The sequence below is a fragment of the Capricornis sumatraensis genome, chromosome 1, assembly GCF_032405125.1.
Source record: "Capricornis sumatraensis isolate serow.1 chromosome 1, serow.2, whole genome shotgun sequence".
Lineage (NCBI taxonomy): Eukaryota > Metazoa > Chordata > Mammalia > Artiodactyla > Bovidae > Capricornis > Capricornis sumatraensis.
Genome location: NC_091069.1, coordinates 34,022,104 through 34,040,056, shown reverse-complemented (window position 1 = coordinate 34,040,056; position 17,953 = coordinate 34,022,104). Strand labels below are relative to the sequence as shown.

The window sequence follows — 17,953 nt, the reverse complement described above, 5'->3', positions numbered from 1 at the left end:
CTTTTACTGTATCTACCTGGAATAGCCTTTAAAATTAGGCAGAAGATTTAAAAATGGTAAGATTTAAAAATCACTAAGATAAAATAATTTTAATCATAAAAATAAAAGCAGGCTAGGAACTTGAAGGAGAAAAACAGGAGAATAAGGAAATTCAAAAGTCTCTGTATGTGGGGAATATGAGTCAAATGGAGAAGGTGAAGTGAATGAGGAATGAACAGACATGGTTTGCTTATTTCAGGGTTCTAACGAGTCACTGGAGAAATGCTGGTGGTCTGGAAGGAGGGTCTTGGAGCAGGGCCATGGAAGAAACAACATCCCAGCAGTGTCTTGGGCACACTCAGGACCGTGAGGCAACATCTACCACGGCTGGTCAGAAGCTAGAGGAGAGTTCTGGAGGTCACACCTGTGTGGTCTTTGGGGATGAGCACAAAACAATGAGTCAGGAGGTCTCAATTCTAGTACAGGTTTTTACCACCTTGAACAAATCATGTCACATGTAGGTCTCAGTCCTTTCCTCAGTAAATAAGGGGCTGTTCTAAAGGGCAATCAAGACTCTGTTTAAACAGGTCTGGTACCCACATTCAGCTAAGTGCCCTTGGTCCCTGTTGAACCTTCAGGACACTGGTTATCATGGCCCTTGGCCGGCACGCACCAGGAATGCAGGGCTGTGCAAATATGATGGGACAGAGTTTCCAGCTCCCGGCTCCCATGAGAGCCTGTTCTGTGGAAGCAGCCCCTTGGACATTGCTTTCCTCCTGGGCTTCAGTGCTTAGAGCCCTTGCTCTTTGTAACCCACTCAGCTCTGTCACGTGAGCCCTTGTCCCCATATGGATCACTGACATTGGGTGTGTGGACTTTGACAAGGGTGGTGGACAGTATGTGGTCATACTGGCCCAAAGGGACAGAAACAAGGCACCTCTCAGCCACGGCCCCCTGCCACCCGACAGCTGCTTGACTGGGTTGCCCATTATCACAGCCATGGTCTTGAATTCTGTTCCTCTTCGGGCAACGGGAGTTTGGGTCTCTGTGCCTTCCCTTAAAGCCCTGGTACCAGCATTGGGAGATGGGGCTGGGTCAAGCCAGTGAAGCTTTCTGGGCCTAGGGGAGCATGGCAGTGGTGCTGTGTCCCGTGGCTATCACCTCCGGGGAGGGGGTCGCTCAGAGAAAAGCGCTGAGACCCAGGCTGTGGCTCAGTCGAGGGAGACATAGTATGGACTTTTACCACACAAGTTTATTTAAATAAAAGTGAACACATATGCAGGCTGGGTGGCCCGAAGGGCTGGGGTTGGGGAGGCGGGCAGAGAAAAGGCAGACGTACAGGAGGTCCGGGCAGAGTCTGTGTGGTATGAACCAAGCTGCAGGGGAGTGGCTGGGAGCCGCAGGGCAGTGCCGGGCTGTGGTGCTGGGGGCCAAGGGTGGGCGAGCCTGGTGCCAGGAGGTTGTTTTCATCCCTCACATGCTCCCCTCCCTCTCCCTGACCACCAGGGCCTTAGGTACCGCCCCCCACCCCTCAGTCCCCCATCCCTCTCCTGACATCAGCCTTTCCCTCAACTACTGGGAGGTCAAAAGACAAAATAAATAAGAATCGGTGAGTCCAGTCACGGCCCTGGCAACGGGGGAAGGGAAGCCAAGCCAGGCACGCTGCCCCCGAGCCCGTGCTGCCAGCCCTGGGAAAAGAACAGGTAAAGTGCAAGGAAAATCCAGTAAGTAAAAATATACCAATGACTTTGTCAAATATACAGCTGCTGGCTGTCAGGGGAGCGGGTGGCTGGCTGGGCGGGTGGCCACGGCACCCTGGGGGAGTGTTGGCCGACACAGCATAGAGAAAACGGAAATAAATAGGGGTGGGGAGTGGGCAGGGGTCCTGCGCACTGGGCCTGTGCCACAGGAAGAGGGGCCTCCGCTTGCTCACCTGCCCCGTCCCCCTAAGCCCTGCTTGCCAGGCTCCCCAATGCCGCGGCACTGACACAAAGCACCGGCCGACTGGCTGTCAGGAAAGGATTATAATGTAGGGGTGGGAGCAGGGTGGGGAGGCACGGAAGCCGTGCAGTCAGCCAGGGCTGGGGCCGCCCTCAGTACTCGTCCTGGTCGTCCTGTTGGTGTTCCTCAATCTCATCGTCCTCAGGGGGTGCAAATCCTTCCTGGAGGGTGGAAGGGAGAGAGATGCTGAGCCAGGCAGGCAGGCCGAAGCTGCGGACTCCTGCAGGTGGCTCGGAGCCGGCCTGGGTTCTGGCCCCCTGCCACTGCACATGCTCTGTAGGACCTTGGGCTGGTGCCTTCAGCCGGCTGCCCTCACTGGCCCATGCTCCCCAAGGCCCCTTCTGGTCTCAGGGTCTGGTGGGAATGGGAGAGGCCCATCAGGTGCCCAACAGGACTCACCTCCGTGGCGTAGAGGATGCCAATGATGCCCGAGATGACAGGGCTGTTCTCACTTTCGTGTTCCTGGCAGATGAGCTCAATGTCTCGAAGTTTGCTGAAGTAGAAGTCACGCTCCTTCTCCAGCCCATCCACCGTTAGCTTCAAATCCAGTAGCTGCTCGGGTGGGGGAGAAAGTGGTGTACAAGCAGAGACCCCAGCGCCAGCCTCCCTTCCCGCCCAGACGCCCCAGGGGCCTGGCTTTCTCAGCTGCCCATGCGCACGCCATTCACCTGCTGGTTGAGCTCAAGAATCTGGGCATCAGTCTCATGGCCACCATTTCGGGCTGACGGAGGATTCTTCCGGAGGATACAGGGGGGAGCCACGTTGCTCAGCCGGCCGGAGGTCTGCATATTTTTGGGGCCTGTGGGGGACGTCCTCTGTGGAACTGTCCAGAGGAGGAAAGTCAGATGGGGCTGCATGAACCCACAGCCACAGACGTGGCATGAGACAGCCTGGTGTGATGGCGGGGCAGGCCCATGCGAAAGGCAGGCACTCTCGCCCTCCCCTCCTCTCCCACTCTACATCTAGGCCTCAAGCCACGGCCACACGCGACACCACAGCAGCTGGGCAGCCCTCTGGCAAGCCTGGGACAGCAGGGATGACAGGGAGCTGAAGAAAGTGTAAGGTGTGGGGAGGGAGGGGAACTGGGACAGCGAATTTGGGGAGTGGGGCTGGAGGGGTGAGGGCCCTCCTGTACTGACAGCTGGGGCCTGAGGAAAAGCAGAGGGCACAGGGCCTCAAGTCTGGCTTATGCTGGGTCTTTCCTAACAGAAGCCCCAGCCCACAGCCACCCTCTCTGGGGGTGACTTCAGAGTCTCAAGACTGCAGGAGACCACAGAAACCTTCCCCTGCCCCTGTGGGTTGCCCGGGCCTCAGGATGGGCTTGGTGCCCTCTGCTGGGCCTGATTCGGGCATCCCAGCTCCTCCCCCGCACACCGTCATGCTTTGGCCACTTATTTTCCAGCTAAAGGCAGCTCCCAGGACAGAGCCTCTAATGCAAAGCAAGCAGGAGAGTGGGGGCAGGCCCAGGGGGCAGCAGCGCACACGGAGGAGCCGCTCTGCTATGACGGGTTCAGACGCGGGTGGGCTGCTCCTCTTCCCTGGCCAATCCTCTTGTCTCCCTGAGGCCCTGTTGCTTTTCCCTCTTCTCTTCTAGAACCCAGACAAAGCCTCATTTCCAGAGATTGTCTCTTGAGGACTTGGGGCTGTGAGATTCTGGAAACGTGGGAAGATTTGGTCCAGCTGGGCAAACTCCCATCCCTGGGGAATCAGGTGGGCAGAGGGCAGAAGGAGTCCTTTGTGCCAGCCCCAGGTCCTTGGCCGAGATGACCTGGACACAGGAACTGTGCCGTGGGCTGCCCCGTCACCTCAAGGTCAGCGAGTTAGCTTGGGCGGCAGGAAGAAGTGGCTTGGGTCTCCCACCACCAGCAGCCACCTGAGCGGGCTCCGGGGGCTCTCCTCCCACTGTGACTCCCCCTGGTCTAAGTGGGCAGCAGGCAGCGTCATCTGAACTCCGTGATAACAGTCTCCTTTAGGCTGGCGGGGGCCGGGCGGGCCGGTGGCCCAGGGGGCGGTCCTGGCTGTAGAGCCCCGCCAGCCCGGCCCCCCACACCCTCTCCCCAGCTCGGGCACGTTACCTGCTGTGCCAATGAGTTTCTTGGATTTGTTGAAGATCTGATCACCTGGGTTAGGAGGTGGTGCTACGTCCTGGCCCTGCCGCGCCAGCAGAGGGTTGTAATCCTTTCCATCATAGTTTGCGTCAAAGAATTTCTTAAACCACTGAATAAACTCAAAATTATCTTGGAATTTTCCTTTCACTAATTTCTCTACAGGAATGATCTGAAATAGACCACAGAAGCAGAGAACTTTAACCTCCGGCTGCTGTACAGCTGCCGTCCTTTGAGGGAGGGCCGCTGCTGTCAGGAAGGCCAGCCCTGGGGCTGCAGTGGCCCCACCTTCTCCGGGGCTGCCCCCCTCCCGTGCCAACAGAGCCAATGTGTAGGCTCCAGAGCCCCCCGCCCAGGGTCCAGAGACAGCCCTTTCCTCCAGACACAGGAGGAAGTACGTGGGGAGATGTCCCTTGGTGCTGCTCCCTGCACGTGGGGTGGGGGTTGCTGGAACCGGGGTCCTGGGCCATCGAGGCAGCAGTGAGCCAAGAGACTTCTTGGGCCCTACAGAGGAGGAACTTTACAGAAGCAGTACACCGAGAGGCTCAAGTGTAGTATCCAGAGAGGAGGAAGGGATGGGAATGCGGTCAGGATGGGGTGTCAAATGTTGTGGGGTTTTCCACTGAGCCTTGAGCTGGGGAAGCACTCCCCCTGGAGTGGAAAGTGGCATCAGAGCTGGAAGGACCCCAGCGGCCCCTGCTGCGGGCCATCTTCTTCCCTGGGGTCACAGAGCTCCTCGGGGGACCCTCAGAGCGCAGGCACCTACTTTGTCAACACCCATCTTCTTGAAAGCTGCTTGCAGCACCTTGAAGTTATGGATGTATTCGTGCTCCAGCTTGGCCTGGAACTTCACCTTCCTCAAGTGCACGCAGCCAGGGAAGAGCATGTCCATGAACTGGCAGTAGGCTGCCCCTGCGGAGCAACATGGGCAGCTTGCTTTCACTTTCCTGGGCCCACTGGGGCTACTCCCCCAAACCTCCCCATCTCCTCTTCTCTTTCTTTGGGGCCAGGGCCAGTCATACTTGCACAATAGTGAAGTGAAAGTCACTCAGTCATGTCCAACTCTCTGTGACTCCATGGACTGCAGCCTGCCAGGCTCCTCTGTTCATGGAATTCTCCAGGCAAGAAGACTGGAGTGGGTTGCCATTTCTTTCTACAATACTTGCAGGATAGGCACAACCAGCATTCCCAAGAATGGGAGCAATTACTATAAAATGATACAATGAGGTACCAGCACCATATCAAACATGGGCTTCCCCTGGTGGTTCAGGGGTTAAGGAATCCGCCTGCAGTGCAGGAGATGCAGGTTTGATCCCTGGGTTGGATAGATCCACTGGAAGAGGGCATGGCAACCCACTCAAACCCCATGGACAGAGGAGCCTGGTGGGCTACAGTCCACAGGGTTGCAAAGAGTAGGACATGACTGAATCGACTTAGCATGCACACACCATATCAAACACTGCATGTATGGCATTCAGTCCTAACAGCAACCCTACTTATACAGCTGATGTCATGTCCATTTATGGACCGCAAAACTGAGACCTAGAGACGGGTGCTGACTTGCCCAGGGTTGCACTACAGGAAGAGCTGAGACCGGGACCTCCTGAGTGGCTGGGCTGGACCTGGTGCCGGTGATCTCAGGTTCACTGCTTGCCTCTCCTGCAGCCCTGCACTGTACTTCTGCTGCTCTTTGCTTTGGACTTTTTCCACCACATGGAGACCCCCATTTCCTTCCTTCAACTCCAGAACCTTGGCTAGTTGAGGGCTCTGCAGGTCTCCTTAATCCTCAATGTCCACTGAGGCTGTTCTGCCTCCCGCCTTCGCTGCCCTCCCCTCCGTAGCCCGCCTTCCCCGTTCCCAGCCTCCAACCTGAGCAGAGCTGTTCTATCTTGGTATAGTTGAGGTGCAGGGAGTCGTTGACCCATGCAAGCATATCATGGCGACTCAGATTTTCACTGGTCACAGATGTGGAGTACACATTGACGGCCATGCCCCAGCTGCAAAGAAAGAGGAAAGGCAAGGTCAGCTCCTGGGGGCCTTGTGCTGTTCTTGGGCCCAAAGGAGAGAAGGGGCTGGAGGGTCCCTGGAAAAACGAGAAGCATCTTCCTCCAGACTAGCAGCTTACCTCCTGGAGAAGGGGTACTTACTCACCCTTGAACATCTGGTGAGTACCTACTATAAGATCTCCTGGAGAAGGGAATGGCAACCCATTCTAGTATTCTTGTGTGGAGAATCCTACATACAGAGGAGCCTGGCAGGCTATAGTCCATAGGGCCACAGAGTCAGACACGAGGGAGCACACACACACACACTATACAGGGTGCGTGTGTGTGCTCCGCTGTGTCTGACTGTCCATGGAATTTTCCAGGCAAGAATACTGGAGTGGGGCACCACTCCCTACTCTATGGGATCTTTCGGACCCAGGAATTGAACCTGTGTCTCTTGTGTCTCCTGCACTGGCAGGCAGATTCTTTACCACTTTGTTGTTACTCAGTTGCTCAGTTGTGTCCAACTCTGCAACCCCATAAGTTCCAATATTTTGGGCACCTGATGCGAAGAGCCGACTCAGCAGGAAAGACCCTGATGCTGGGAAAGATTGAGGGCAACAGGAGAAGGGGGCAGCAGAGGATGAGACGGTTAGATAACATCACTGACTCAATGGACATGAGTTTGAGCAAACTCTGGGAGATACTGCAGGACAGGGAAGCCTGGCATGCTGCAGTCCATGGAGTTGCAAAGTTGGACATGACTGAGCGCGCGCGCGCACACACACACACACACACACACACACACACACACACACACACACTATACAATGGACCTGCGCTAAGAAGTGGTGAAGTCAGAAGTGGTCTCTGCCTCCAAAGAATTTACAGACAGGCAGATGTCCAGAGCAGGGAGTGATGGGGCAGGAAGAGCAGGACAAGCAGAGTTCAGGGGTGGCACAAAGAAAGGGGTGACCTTTTCTGCTTGACAGGGTCAGCGAAGATTTCAGAACAGACTGAAAGGGGTAGGAATTTTCTGAATGTATGGGGGATAGGGTGGAAGAGCTGTGCAGGCCCCGGGACTAGCAAGAACAAAGTTATGGCTTATTGCTGGGACTCTGAGTTGTTCAGCAGGCAGGGGAAATGGTGTTCATGTTGGGGTGTGGTACAAAGAGGCCGGAAGGGGCTGGTTGCCCAGGGCTTTGTTTACCATGAGGAGGAGTTTGTTTAAACAAGGGAAGCCATTAGAGGATTTTAAGCAGATTTGACCAGATTTGGGTTCTAGAAAGCTGACTCATCTTCACATCTGCTCTGACTTCAAACTCTATATCCCTGTGGCTTGCTGATGGATCCACAGACACCTGGATTTCGCTTATACAGAAACTTCCCTTAATACATGCTCTGCTTCTGTATTTGTTATCCCAGTGAATGTCACTACCAGTCACCCCATCACCCATGCTGGAAACCTGTGGGGTCAGTCCAGATAGCTCCTCTCCTTCATCCTCAAAGTCCATCATTCAGCAAGTCAGCACTGCCCTCCAATGTGCCTGCTGCCTTGGGGTTTCTGCATATCCATTCTCTCTGGCCAAGGCGAGCAAGAGCCTCCTACGGGGCCCGTCAGCCTCCAGGCTCTCCCTTGCTTTAGTCCATCGCTGACACTGCTGCACTCAGACTCTTGGAAAGCAGCCCTGGTCTCTCCAACCCCTAGCTCACAAATGAGCTAGTCACAAACAAGCTAGAGACACAAACGAGCGGTCACAAACGAGACACCCAGTGGCCGGACTTGCCTTGCAGACTTGAACGGTTTAGCACTCACAGTGTTGGAAACATTTTCGAGTTAGTACTCAAGATTTTTCTGGAACAGAACTGAACTCAAGATTTTAAAGCTGGGATGTTCCACACAAGCAAGTTGGGATTTCTGGCTTCTTTTGGCAACCCTGAGTCCGTGTTCCCGTGCAGCAACCTACAGCTGGAGCTGAGCAGAGGCGCCCCGCCTCGGGCCAGTGGGTGTGAGCATGTCCTTACCCTCCCCTCATCACCCCCCACAGAGGTCAAGTGTCGGTTGCTGTTTATTACTGTTAAGAGGGAAAACTTTCTTGTAACTAGGTCTTTTATCAGAAATGGAGAAACAGGACTGCATATTCCCAGAATTGGGAGAGTACGTATTTCTGGAGTGAAGAGTATTTTTTAGGTTTAACATGCAAAGTGTCTCCCTGAAGGAAGAATACACCCACCCAACTTCCCCATCCAGAGGGCATCTGTTCTTGTAACGTAACCTGCTTCCCACCACTTGTCAAGCTCATCAATGGGCCCTGCCTCTCCAGCCCTGTCTTCTTCTCTGGTCCCCTGGTTGGGAGTCATGGGCAGCTCTCTACTCACCTTCTGCCTGGAATGCAGTCCCACCCCCACAGTTCATTCATTCTCTGCTCTGCTGCTGCTAACTTGCTTCAGTCGTGTCTGACTCTGTGCGACCCCATAGATGGCAGCCCACGAGGCTCCCCCGTCCCTGGGGTTCTCCAGGCAAGAACACTGGAGTGGGTTGCCACTTCCTTCTCCAATGCATGAAGGTGAAAGGCTCTCAAACTGTGGTCCCTGGTGCACCATTGGTGCTCTGTGGGCATCAGATTGTCAGAGATTTCAAGTTAGAAATTCCTGTTTTTGAGCTCTGCCTTTGACCTACTGAGTCAGAATCTGCACTTGACCAAGAGGGTCTACAGACACAGTCAAACTAGAGAAGCTGTTTTAGAAAGGAGGCTCAGTTGGCATCTGCTGGGCTGTGCTCCCCCACAGCCCCACCAAGTATAGACAATGCAACTTCACTAGATGCACATTTAATTTCAATACATTTTTTGGAAAAAAAAAAAAAAAAAGGACACCCTCCTATATATTCCTAGTCCTTCCTCCTTTTTTTTTAAAAAATTTTATTTTTACTTTATTTTACTTTACAATACTGTATTGGTTTTGCCATACATTGACATGAATCCACCACGGGTGTACATGCGTTCCCAAACATGAACCCCCCTCCCACCTCCCTCCTTCCTCCTTTTAAAAATAGACTTTGTCCTTCATTGCCTAAAGGAAGGAAGGCCAAGATAGGGCTGGAAAGCCAAGGGAAACAAAAATTATTGTCTTGGGAGCTTCCAAGGACTCAGGAGCTGACAATTGCGGAGATTTCTGAGGGTAATTTTGACTGCACTTGAGTATCCTCTTACATAGTGGTTCTGAACCACTACCCTGTAATCTGACCATTGCACTAACCACTGGACTTGTTGAAATGCCTGTTTCTCTCATCAGTAAGCACCTCAAAGCCAGGAGTGGTGTTTCTAGGCCTGTCACAGGGAAGGAAGGTATTGAGCAAATTTGTTGAATGACTGAGTGACACCTTCTCTCTTCTTTCTGAATCCTCTTATATCACCTTCTGGCCTGGACCCTCCCTCCCCAACTCAACCTTCAGGACTTAGCTGGGGCTCGAGCTCCTCTAGGAAATGTTCTCTGGGCCACTGCGCAGGGAGACATGGCCCTGCTCTGTGTCTGTCGCCCTGAGCATACTCAATCAATGCCATTGATTCCATTCTCTTGAAACCACTCGTGTGTCTGCCCCTTCTACCTGACTGTAAACTCCTCAGTGACCAGGCTGTTTCATTCACTTTGGGGTTCTAGATAATTCTCAATGAACCATAATCACAGAGACTGGAGTTGGGAGAGTGCCTCTTGGTTTCCAGGGAGCTCACCTAAAGTAACCTCAGCAGGCAAGGCAGGAGTGTGTGGACACCAGACCTGACTAGGGAGGCATGTGGGGAGGGTCCCAGACTTGACTGGGGAGGCAGGTGGGGAGTGTCAAGGCAAGGGTATTGTATTTTGATAAGTATTTAATTAGGAACTCTGAGAAACAGATTTGCCCCATCCTCAAAAAATTTAGTCTTACTGGGAGACCAACATACAGGAGAACAATATAACCAAATGCCCCAAAGTGTGGTAAAAACAGTAGGTGCTCCAGGAAGACAGGACGGAGAAGAGTGTGCAGAGCTGGAGGGTGGATTTGAACGACCCTAATATGAATGGTCAGACCCTGCCAGGCCTTTGGGGGGAGGAGGTGTGCAGAGGCCTGCAGGACCTGAATGCAGAGGGGACAAGGCTTCTCACAGGCTTGGGGACTCATTTCTCCATGAAGCCTTGGGGGCTCTTCTGGACCTAGGCTCCTGAGGCAGAGTCTGAACTGGTCAGGGGTGGTTCTGGGAGGCATAGGGTGGTCTTAGGTTGGTCCTGGGAGCTCCTGAGGCACTTTAGGGATTTTTTTTTTCCTGTTTACTGTGTATGGTTTTCAAGTGCTGATTACTGAAAAAAAGCAGAGGCACTGGTCCCGGTCTAAACTGGTCCTCCAGTTTTTGACTGAAATCATTTGAGCTTCAAAGATCTTCCAACCCGCGGGCAGCCTTCCTGTGGGTCCTCAACATCTCTATATTATATATAGCCATATCATGTGTATTATTATATAATATATATAGTACACTATATAAATATACATTAGTTATATTTATACATAGGTGCCTAAAATGGTAAAGAATCTCCCTGCAATGCAGGAGACCCAGGTTCTATCCTTGGGTTGGGAAGATCCCCTGGAGAAAGGAATGGTTACCTACTCCAGTTAATATATAAGTTAAATAAATCACCCTGCTTATTTAACTTACATGCAAAGTACATCATGCGAAATGCCAGGCTGGATGAAGCACAAGCTGGAATCAAGATTGCTGGGAGAAATATCAATAACCTCAGGTATGCAGATGACACCACCCTTATGGCAGAAAGCGAAGAAGAACTAAAGAGCCTCCTGATGAAAGTGAAAGCAAAGAGAGAAAAGGCTGGCTTAAAACTCAACGTTCAAAAAATGAAGATCACGGTATCTGGTCCCATCACTTCATGGCAAACAGATGGGGAAACAGTGACAAACTTTATTTTCTTGGGCTCCAAAATCACTGAAGATGGTGACTGCAGCCATGAAATTAAAAGACGCTTGCTCCTTGGACGAAAAGCTATGACCAACCTAGATAGCATATAAAAGGCAGAGACATTACTTTGCTGACAAAGGTCCATCTAGTCAAAGCTATGGTTTTTCCAGTAGTCATGTATGGATGTGAGAGCTGGACTATAAAGAAAGCTGAGTGCCAAAAAATTGATGCTTTTCACCGGTGGTGTTGGAGAAGACTCTTGAGAGTCCCTTGGACTGCAAGGAGATCAAACCAGTCAATCCTGAAGGAACTCAGTCCTGAATATTCACTGGAAGGACTGATGCTGAAGGTGAAACTCCAATACTTTGGCCACCTGATGTGAAGAACTGACTCACTGGGAAATACCCTGATGCTGAGAAAAATTAAAGGTGGGAGGAGAAGGGGATGACAGAGGATAAGATGGTTGGATGGCATCACCAACCCGATAGACATGAGTTTGAGCAAGTTCCGGGAGTTGGTGATGGACAGACAGGAAAGCCTGGTGTGCTACAGTCCAAGGGGTTGCAAAGTTGGACACAACTGATTGAACTGAACTGAACTGACCTACTCCAGTTTTCTTGCCTGGAGAATCCTATGGACAGAGGAGTCTGGCAGGCTACAGTCCATGGGGTCTCAGAGAGTCAGACATGACTCAGCGACTGAACAATAATACATAACATAGTACATATTCATATATAGTATGTATATATGGTATATACGAATATATTTATATATGATATAGTTGGCTGTCAGTGTCCATGGGAGCTTTGTTCCAGGACCAGTGTGGATACCAAAATCTATAGGTGCTCAAGTTCCTTATGCAAAATGACATGGTATTTGCAAATAACCTCTGTACATCCTACTGTATACTTTAAATCATCTCTAGATTATATATAATACCTCATACAACGTAAATGCTATGTAAATAGTCGCTGTTTCATGGCAAATTCAAGTTTTACTTTTTGGAACGTCTTGAAATTTTTTTCAAATATTTTCCATTTGTGGTTGTTGAATCCGTGGGTACGGAACCAACAAATATGGAGAGTTGACTGTGTAATATATTTGGTGATACACACGCACACACACACACACTCACATATAGCTTTTATGTCTATATAATTTAAAATATACTCCTGATACACAACCTGGTATTAGAACCACAGTCCTCATCTGATGCATTGTGTGGCCCACACTGCAATAGCACAGGCTATATATTGGGGGGGTGGGTCACATGAAGTAGGGTGGCAGGGTGGGGTGGCAGGGTGGGCAGCTGATACGTGGAACAGAGCCTTGTCTCCACTCGGGACTGGCTCTGGTTCTTTCAGGTGATGCTACCCTCTGGCCCAGCTGGGGTTCATTTTGGCTGAGGACTCAACCAAGGCACTCAGGGCTCTTTGCAACGATCGCCAGTCACACTTGCTGGGGGTCATGAAGAAACCCATCTCCTTTTTCTCTTATTCCTTGTCAGGATGGGGTGGGAGGGCAGGATACCCTTCTTTTAATGCTCCTCTCCTAGATTTTGCCCTATAAACACAGCTAAATTGTGACCAGCAGGTGGCACCAGGTCCTGGGCAAAGACTCCTTTAGAAGTTTCTCCCATCCTTAAATTCCTTTCTCCATAGCTCAATTCAGACAAGGAAGAGCTCCTGACTTTGACCCTATCCCTCAAAGAGGAAGCCTGGTTGGGTCAAAACGTGGTGGTATCAGGACAGCGGCTTGAGTGGAATCCTTGTTCTTGACCCAAGTGCCCTCTAAGAACTGAACGAACTGGAATTGGCTAGGGCATTGGGTCAATTCTAAGATTCTGGACTCAACTAAACCAACCCCCCAATTCCCCAGAGCCATAAGTTAAATGCATCAATGGATCCAACTTCCAATGACTTTTTGTACTGGGGGTTGACTCAGGCCTAGACTCAAGCCAGACCAGCTTCTTGGGGTGAAGGTATATAAAGCATCCGCCCAGGTATCTTGCCCTAAGTGAACCAGTTACCCACCACTGCAGCTGAGACAAAATCTGAGACAACTCTTACAGTGAATGCACTTGTAACCAAGGGCTGGGTCACCTCCCCTGGGAGAACGGTAGGCAACACCTAGAGGAGGCAGGCTCTGTTCCAAGGGCTACAGTAGCCAGGTCTTTTTCCACCCCCATCCCTGTGTTTCTACCCTGGCCTCTGCCACGTGGTGACTGTCAGGAGAAATAGCTGACTGGGTTGTAGCATGTCACCAGCCAGCCTGAAACCCCATTCAAGAATCAGACTGAGGATATGGCCTTGGGAACAATCTGCCCTGCAGGGTCTTGACTCCTGCTACCAGGACTGCGGTCAAGGGAAAGAAAAGTTGAGGAAATTTAGTCTGGTGATATGCAAAATCATTTCCTATGCGAGGACCGTCAGGTTCACGATGCAGTCACTGGTAATGGGAAAGACAGTTATCACTCATCAGGAGAGGTGGAGCTTTCAGTCATTCTGCAGTCGGAGGCTTCCAACATGGTCATCAAGACCAAATCTAAACATCCCGTGGCTGGAAAGTTTCTAGAGACCATCCAGTTCCTTCCCAGATCCCTAGAACTGTACTTAGAGCTAGGCATTTATAATGCCTAATCATAAATAAGACTGCATAACCCTGAAAGCTCAGATTCTAATGTTTAATAACCTTATCACTGGCCTAAATCTAACTTTGACTTTTTAAGTCTTCAGTGGAGCTCTACCTTGCACAAATATGTCTTGGAGATAACCCAGGGGTTATCTGCTCAGTCTTCTCTAATTCTTTGGTCCCTAAAACTCCTTGCAGTTCCCAGTTCCTTCTGCTCCCCACAGCTATGAGGGACACACTGGGTCTTTCAGCCCTGTAGTGGGTGTTGGACCTGCCTCCAGCAGGCTCCAAAATGGTTGCTTTAAGAATACCAGATCTCCAGTCACACACCTTGAGCTTAAATCCTGGCTCTAACATTTCCTAGTTGCTTGACTTTGGGCCTCAGTTTCCTCATCAATAAAATGGGGACAATGAGAGTCCCCACTTCACAGAGCTGTTTCAAGAACTAATTGAGTCATGTGTATAAAGTTCTGGACAGAGCCTGGCACCTGGTAAGCACTTGGTCAGTATTATCGGCATTATTAAGGCAGACACTGAGATCCAAGGTCACATTCCTGAGAAGCAGGCACCCAACACACATCCAGCTTTAGGTCTCCAAGATCCTGGAATGCCAGTCTAGAAGGGAGACAGACCACAGAAGTGTGTGTTTCTCTGCCCTTTCTACCTGGGAAAAACCATCTGGGCTACCTGAAGCTGGGGCTTCTAACCACGATCCCTCCCCAACTCCAGATTTCCCATACATTCTGCTTTGTAGATGCCATCCTACCGGTCAGGAAAACTGGAACAGGCACTGTGGGATCAGAGGAGAGAGAACTCTGAGGAGCTTGCCAAAATGTTTCCTGCTCCTGACATGGGGCAATGCCCATTGTCATCGGGTTACCCCTTCCTGCCTGGGCCCAGGAGGCTGAAGTCACCTGTTTGGAAAGTCTGCAATATTGTTACCCCTTGCCCCCTGGGTTACACACCCAAGTTATCCTGGGATTGCATGGAGGCAATAAGTTCAGGCAGGGAGGCAGGGTTCTGAGGGACTGGAGGAGCCCTGCTGGCGGGTCACAAAGCCCTGGCAGACCCAGCCAATCACCTTCTTCTCATGGTTGACCCAGGATCTGACTCACGGGGAGGCTCAGCCTCCTGAAGCTGAATTTAAAAAGGAGAGATGGGGCAGAAGGAGTAGTTCCAGGGCTGCTGGGGAACACGCCCACTCCAGCAGATCCAGGACAGGGATCTGGACCATGCAGGCTCAGGTAGGAACTGGAGCTGCTCCAGGATTCTGTTCTCATTGCACATTTAGGTCATGTAGCTCTTCCCCAAGATCCTGAACCCTGCTGAGGTCCCAGCCACTGGAATTCTGAACATGCCTTGCTGACTGTGATCTGAATTCTAAAGAGGCAGGTCCACATAATGGGGCTCTGCCCTTGCAGCTGCTGTCCCAGGGAAGGTGTCCTTTGGGGAGTCCTAGCCAGATTGCTCTATGTGGTCATTACTCAAAGGGTTAATGGGAATCCAGGAGGGGAGTACACAGAACTCCTCACTTGCTAAAATTAATCATTATTCGTAGGGTCTGTGTCGGTGGGCAGGTAGAAAGGCAAACCTTTCTTTCCAATGGCTCTCTACTGAAGATCTTTAAGTTCCACAAACACTTAACTTTTTAAGCCAACAAACTTTCATGATGGGATCTGCCATCAGAGCAAGATTACCAGCAGCAGGCTCCTGGAGCTGTGGGATGTGGGGAAGCCAGGCTGAATGGTAGATGTGGCTCAGCTCTGGGCTCTGCCACTCACTGCCCGTGAGACTCTGAGCAAGTATTGAGTCGGCCAAAAGAGTTCATACTGATTTTCTGTAACATGCTGTGGAAAACCCAAATGAATTCTTTGGCCAACACGATAGTTTGAAGTATCCAAGCCTCAGTTTTCAGGTCTGAAGGGTCAGGATGATTCTCTTGAGCATGGCGTAGCTGTGGGTTTAATAAGATACCTCGTCTTCAGGAATCAGAGGTTCATCATCTCCCCACTTTGGGGGTTGAGCAACCTTGATGACAGGCAGAGGATGATCGATGTGTCTGACTCATGTTCTTCTTCCCAGGACCCTGGCAAACTCCCCACAGAGCTCCAATCAGGTGCCTGAGGAGGGGGGAGAGCAGGGGCAGGTGTGGCTTTAGGTTGTGGTTCTTCGGCAGCTATGCTGGCACTCTGGTGCCCATTTCTTTCCTTCACTAGTACTAGCCTGGGGCCCTGGACACAATAGCTGCTCAATAAACACTGCTGGATGAATGAATAAATGGGAGCGGCTGAACTGCAGTGTGGGGTTTCAGGTGGCAGGTGGGTTCAGAAAGGGTGGTTTTCTGGCCATATTTCCTTTCTGTTGACTGCAAGGAGCAGGAGAGGAGAAAACAGGCTGCACCTGCTGGCCACATCCAACCAAATGCAGCCTGAAGCCCCTGTATGCTCAGCAAAAGATTGAAAAAGACCTCTTCCTCTGATACAAGGAAAAGAGAAACGAGGTGAAGTGATAGTCCCTCAGTCATGTCTGACACCATGGACTGTGGCCCGCTAGGCTCCTCTATCCATGGAATTCTCCAGGCAAGAATACTGGAGTGGGTTGCTATTCCCTTCTCCAGGGGATCTTCCTGACCCAGGGATCGAACTTGGGTCTCCCGCACTGCAGGCGGATTCTTTACCATCTGAGCCACAGGGGAAGAAGCCCATATAGCTGCCAGACTCCCCAGAACAGGGCTCTGGGATGGTTCTGAGAACAGAACTTGATACCTGTTGGGAGGATGCCCCAGTTGGGACTGGCTCTCAGTCCAGCTCTGTGCACACTTCAGGGGAGGGGTATGCTAGCCCACCTGCAGTCTGAACGTCGAGAGGGAGGGGGCTGCAGCAGCAGCTGGGATGCGTGGGGTAGAGAACATTCGTGTCTGCAGCCCTAGTAGGCTTGCTGTCGCCTTCCTGATCTTTCATGCTTCAAAAGCAGCTCTGGTCTTTGGGGGCACATTCAAATCATGTCACTTAATCTTTTCACAGGCTGTTTCTTCAGACCGTCTGTATGGCTGACAGTTGTCATCTGGCCAAGCGGCATGTTCTCCCCTCCTCTGAAACTGGATTCTATGAATCATTCAGTCTACTCTCCCTCCAGTCCAGGCCCAGGCCTTTCTCTGCTCTCAGAGCCCCTCTCCAATTCCCCCACCAGAGCCAATCCACCAGTTTTATTTCCTGGCCTTTTATTAAAAAAAACACTTTTGTAGCAAGTATTATTATCAAACTCCACTCATTGGGCCAGCAACCCTTGTGGTGTTAGAGAAAAACTTGCCTCTCACATAGCACACCACCTATACTTGTGAGTTCATCAGCCAGCGGCCTCAGCTCCAAGCTCTAATAATGTGCATCTCCTCGCCTTTTGGACAGGCTGCTTATTTCATATTCTGACCTTTCCACCAGCAGGTCTACCTGACAATGTCCAAAACAAACCTGGAAACGCTCAACATCTGAGTCTCTTCCTCTCCTGCAGACTCTCATTCTTCACGTCCCCAAGACTTTACCTGCCCCCACTGCAGGCAACAGTCATTCCCCCTCAATGAGGATGTGCAGTGAGGGGTACCTTCAGGCCTGTCCGCCTTCAGATAGCTTCTCTCCTGATCTACCATGGTGCTTGATGTTGCCACCACGAATGTCACTCTTGTGAATTATATAGCATTTGTCTCCAAAAAACCTTAGTTATTATCTCAATTTTAAATATGAAGAGATGAAGTTTCTGGGTTCAAGCTACTCACTAAGATTTAAGATCAATGACTGGTGAGGCCAGACCATGAACCCAGGCCATCTGCACCCAAATCCTGTGCTCCTCCCACATCATGGCACTGAGGCAGGAAGACTGACTTGATTTTGCACAGTGCTAGTGCAGGATGGGCGGAGAAGGCAATGGCACCCCACTCCAGTACTCGTGCCTGGAAAATCCTATGGACGGAGGAGCCTGGTGGGCTGCAGTCCATGGAGTTGCTAAGAGTCAGATACGACTGAGCGACTTCACTTTCACTTTTCACTTTCATGCACTGGAGAAGGAAATGGCAACCCACTCCAGTGTTCTTGCCTGGAGAATCCCAGGGACGGGGGAGCCTGGTGGGCTGCCGTCTATGGGGTCGTAAAGAGTCGGACATGACTGAAGCGACTTAGCAGCAGCAGTAGCAGTGCAGGATGGGGCTGCTCTGGCCGGTAAAGAATCCGCCTGCAATGTGGGAGACCTGGGTTTGATCCCTGGGTTGGGAAGATCCCCTGGAGGAGGGCATGGCAACCCATTCCAGTATTCTTGC

The 17,953-nt window shown here is 51.4% G+C and overlaps 1 protein-coding gene and 1 non-coding gene across 6 annotated transcripts in view; both read right to left on the bottom strand.

Moving 5' to 3' along the window:
* Positions 1 to 1,274: 1,274 nt before the first annotated feature.
* Positions 1,275 to 17,953, bottom strand: part of MAPRE3 (microtubule associated protein RP/EB family member 3) — a 54,988-nt gene continuing 38,309 nt past the window's right edge. The window contains exons 1-7 of one of the 5 annotated variants that reach the window (XM_068966088.1): positions 15,622 to 15,632; positions 5,955 to 6,082; positions 4,852 to 4,997; positions 4,056 to 4,257; positions 2,649 to 2,803; positions 2,380 to 2,532; positions 1,275 to 2,141 (exon numbers count right to left, since the gene is read on the bottom strand). In XM_068966088.1, the coding sequence (XP_068822189.1) occupies positions 2,073 to 2,141; positions 2,380 to 2,532; positions 2,649 to 2,803; positions 4,056 to 4,257; positions 4,852 to 4,997; positions 5,955 to 6,075 (846 nt within the window). In that variant the 5' untranslated portion in view covers positions 6,076 to 6,082; positions 15,622 to 15,632 and the 3' untranslated portion in view covers positions 1,275 to 2,072. Of the gene's footprint in view, positions 2,142 to 2,379; positions 2,533 to 2,648; positions 4,258 to 4,851; positions 4,998 to 5,954; positions 6,083 to 15,621; positions 15,633 to 17,953 lie in introns of those variants that run through there. The other 4 variants (XM_068966080.1, XM_068966096.1, XR_011144440.1 and 1 more) reach the window with 4 other exon arrangements.
* Positions 16,884 to 17,033, bottom strand: LOC138093756 (small nucleolar RNA SNORA62/SNORA6 family). Its single transcript, XR_011146146.1, has one exon. It is a non-coding gene; the product is annotated as a small nucleolar RNA SNORA62/SNORA6 family (small nucleolar RNA).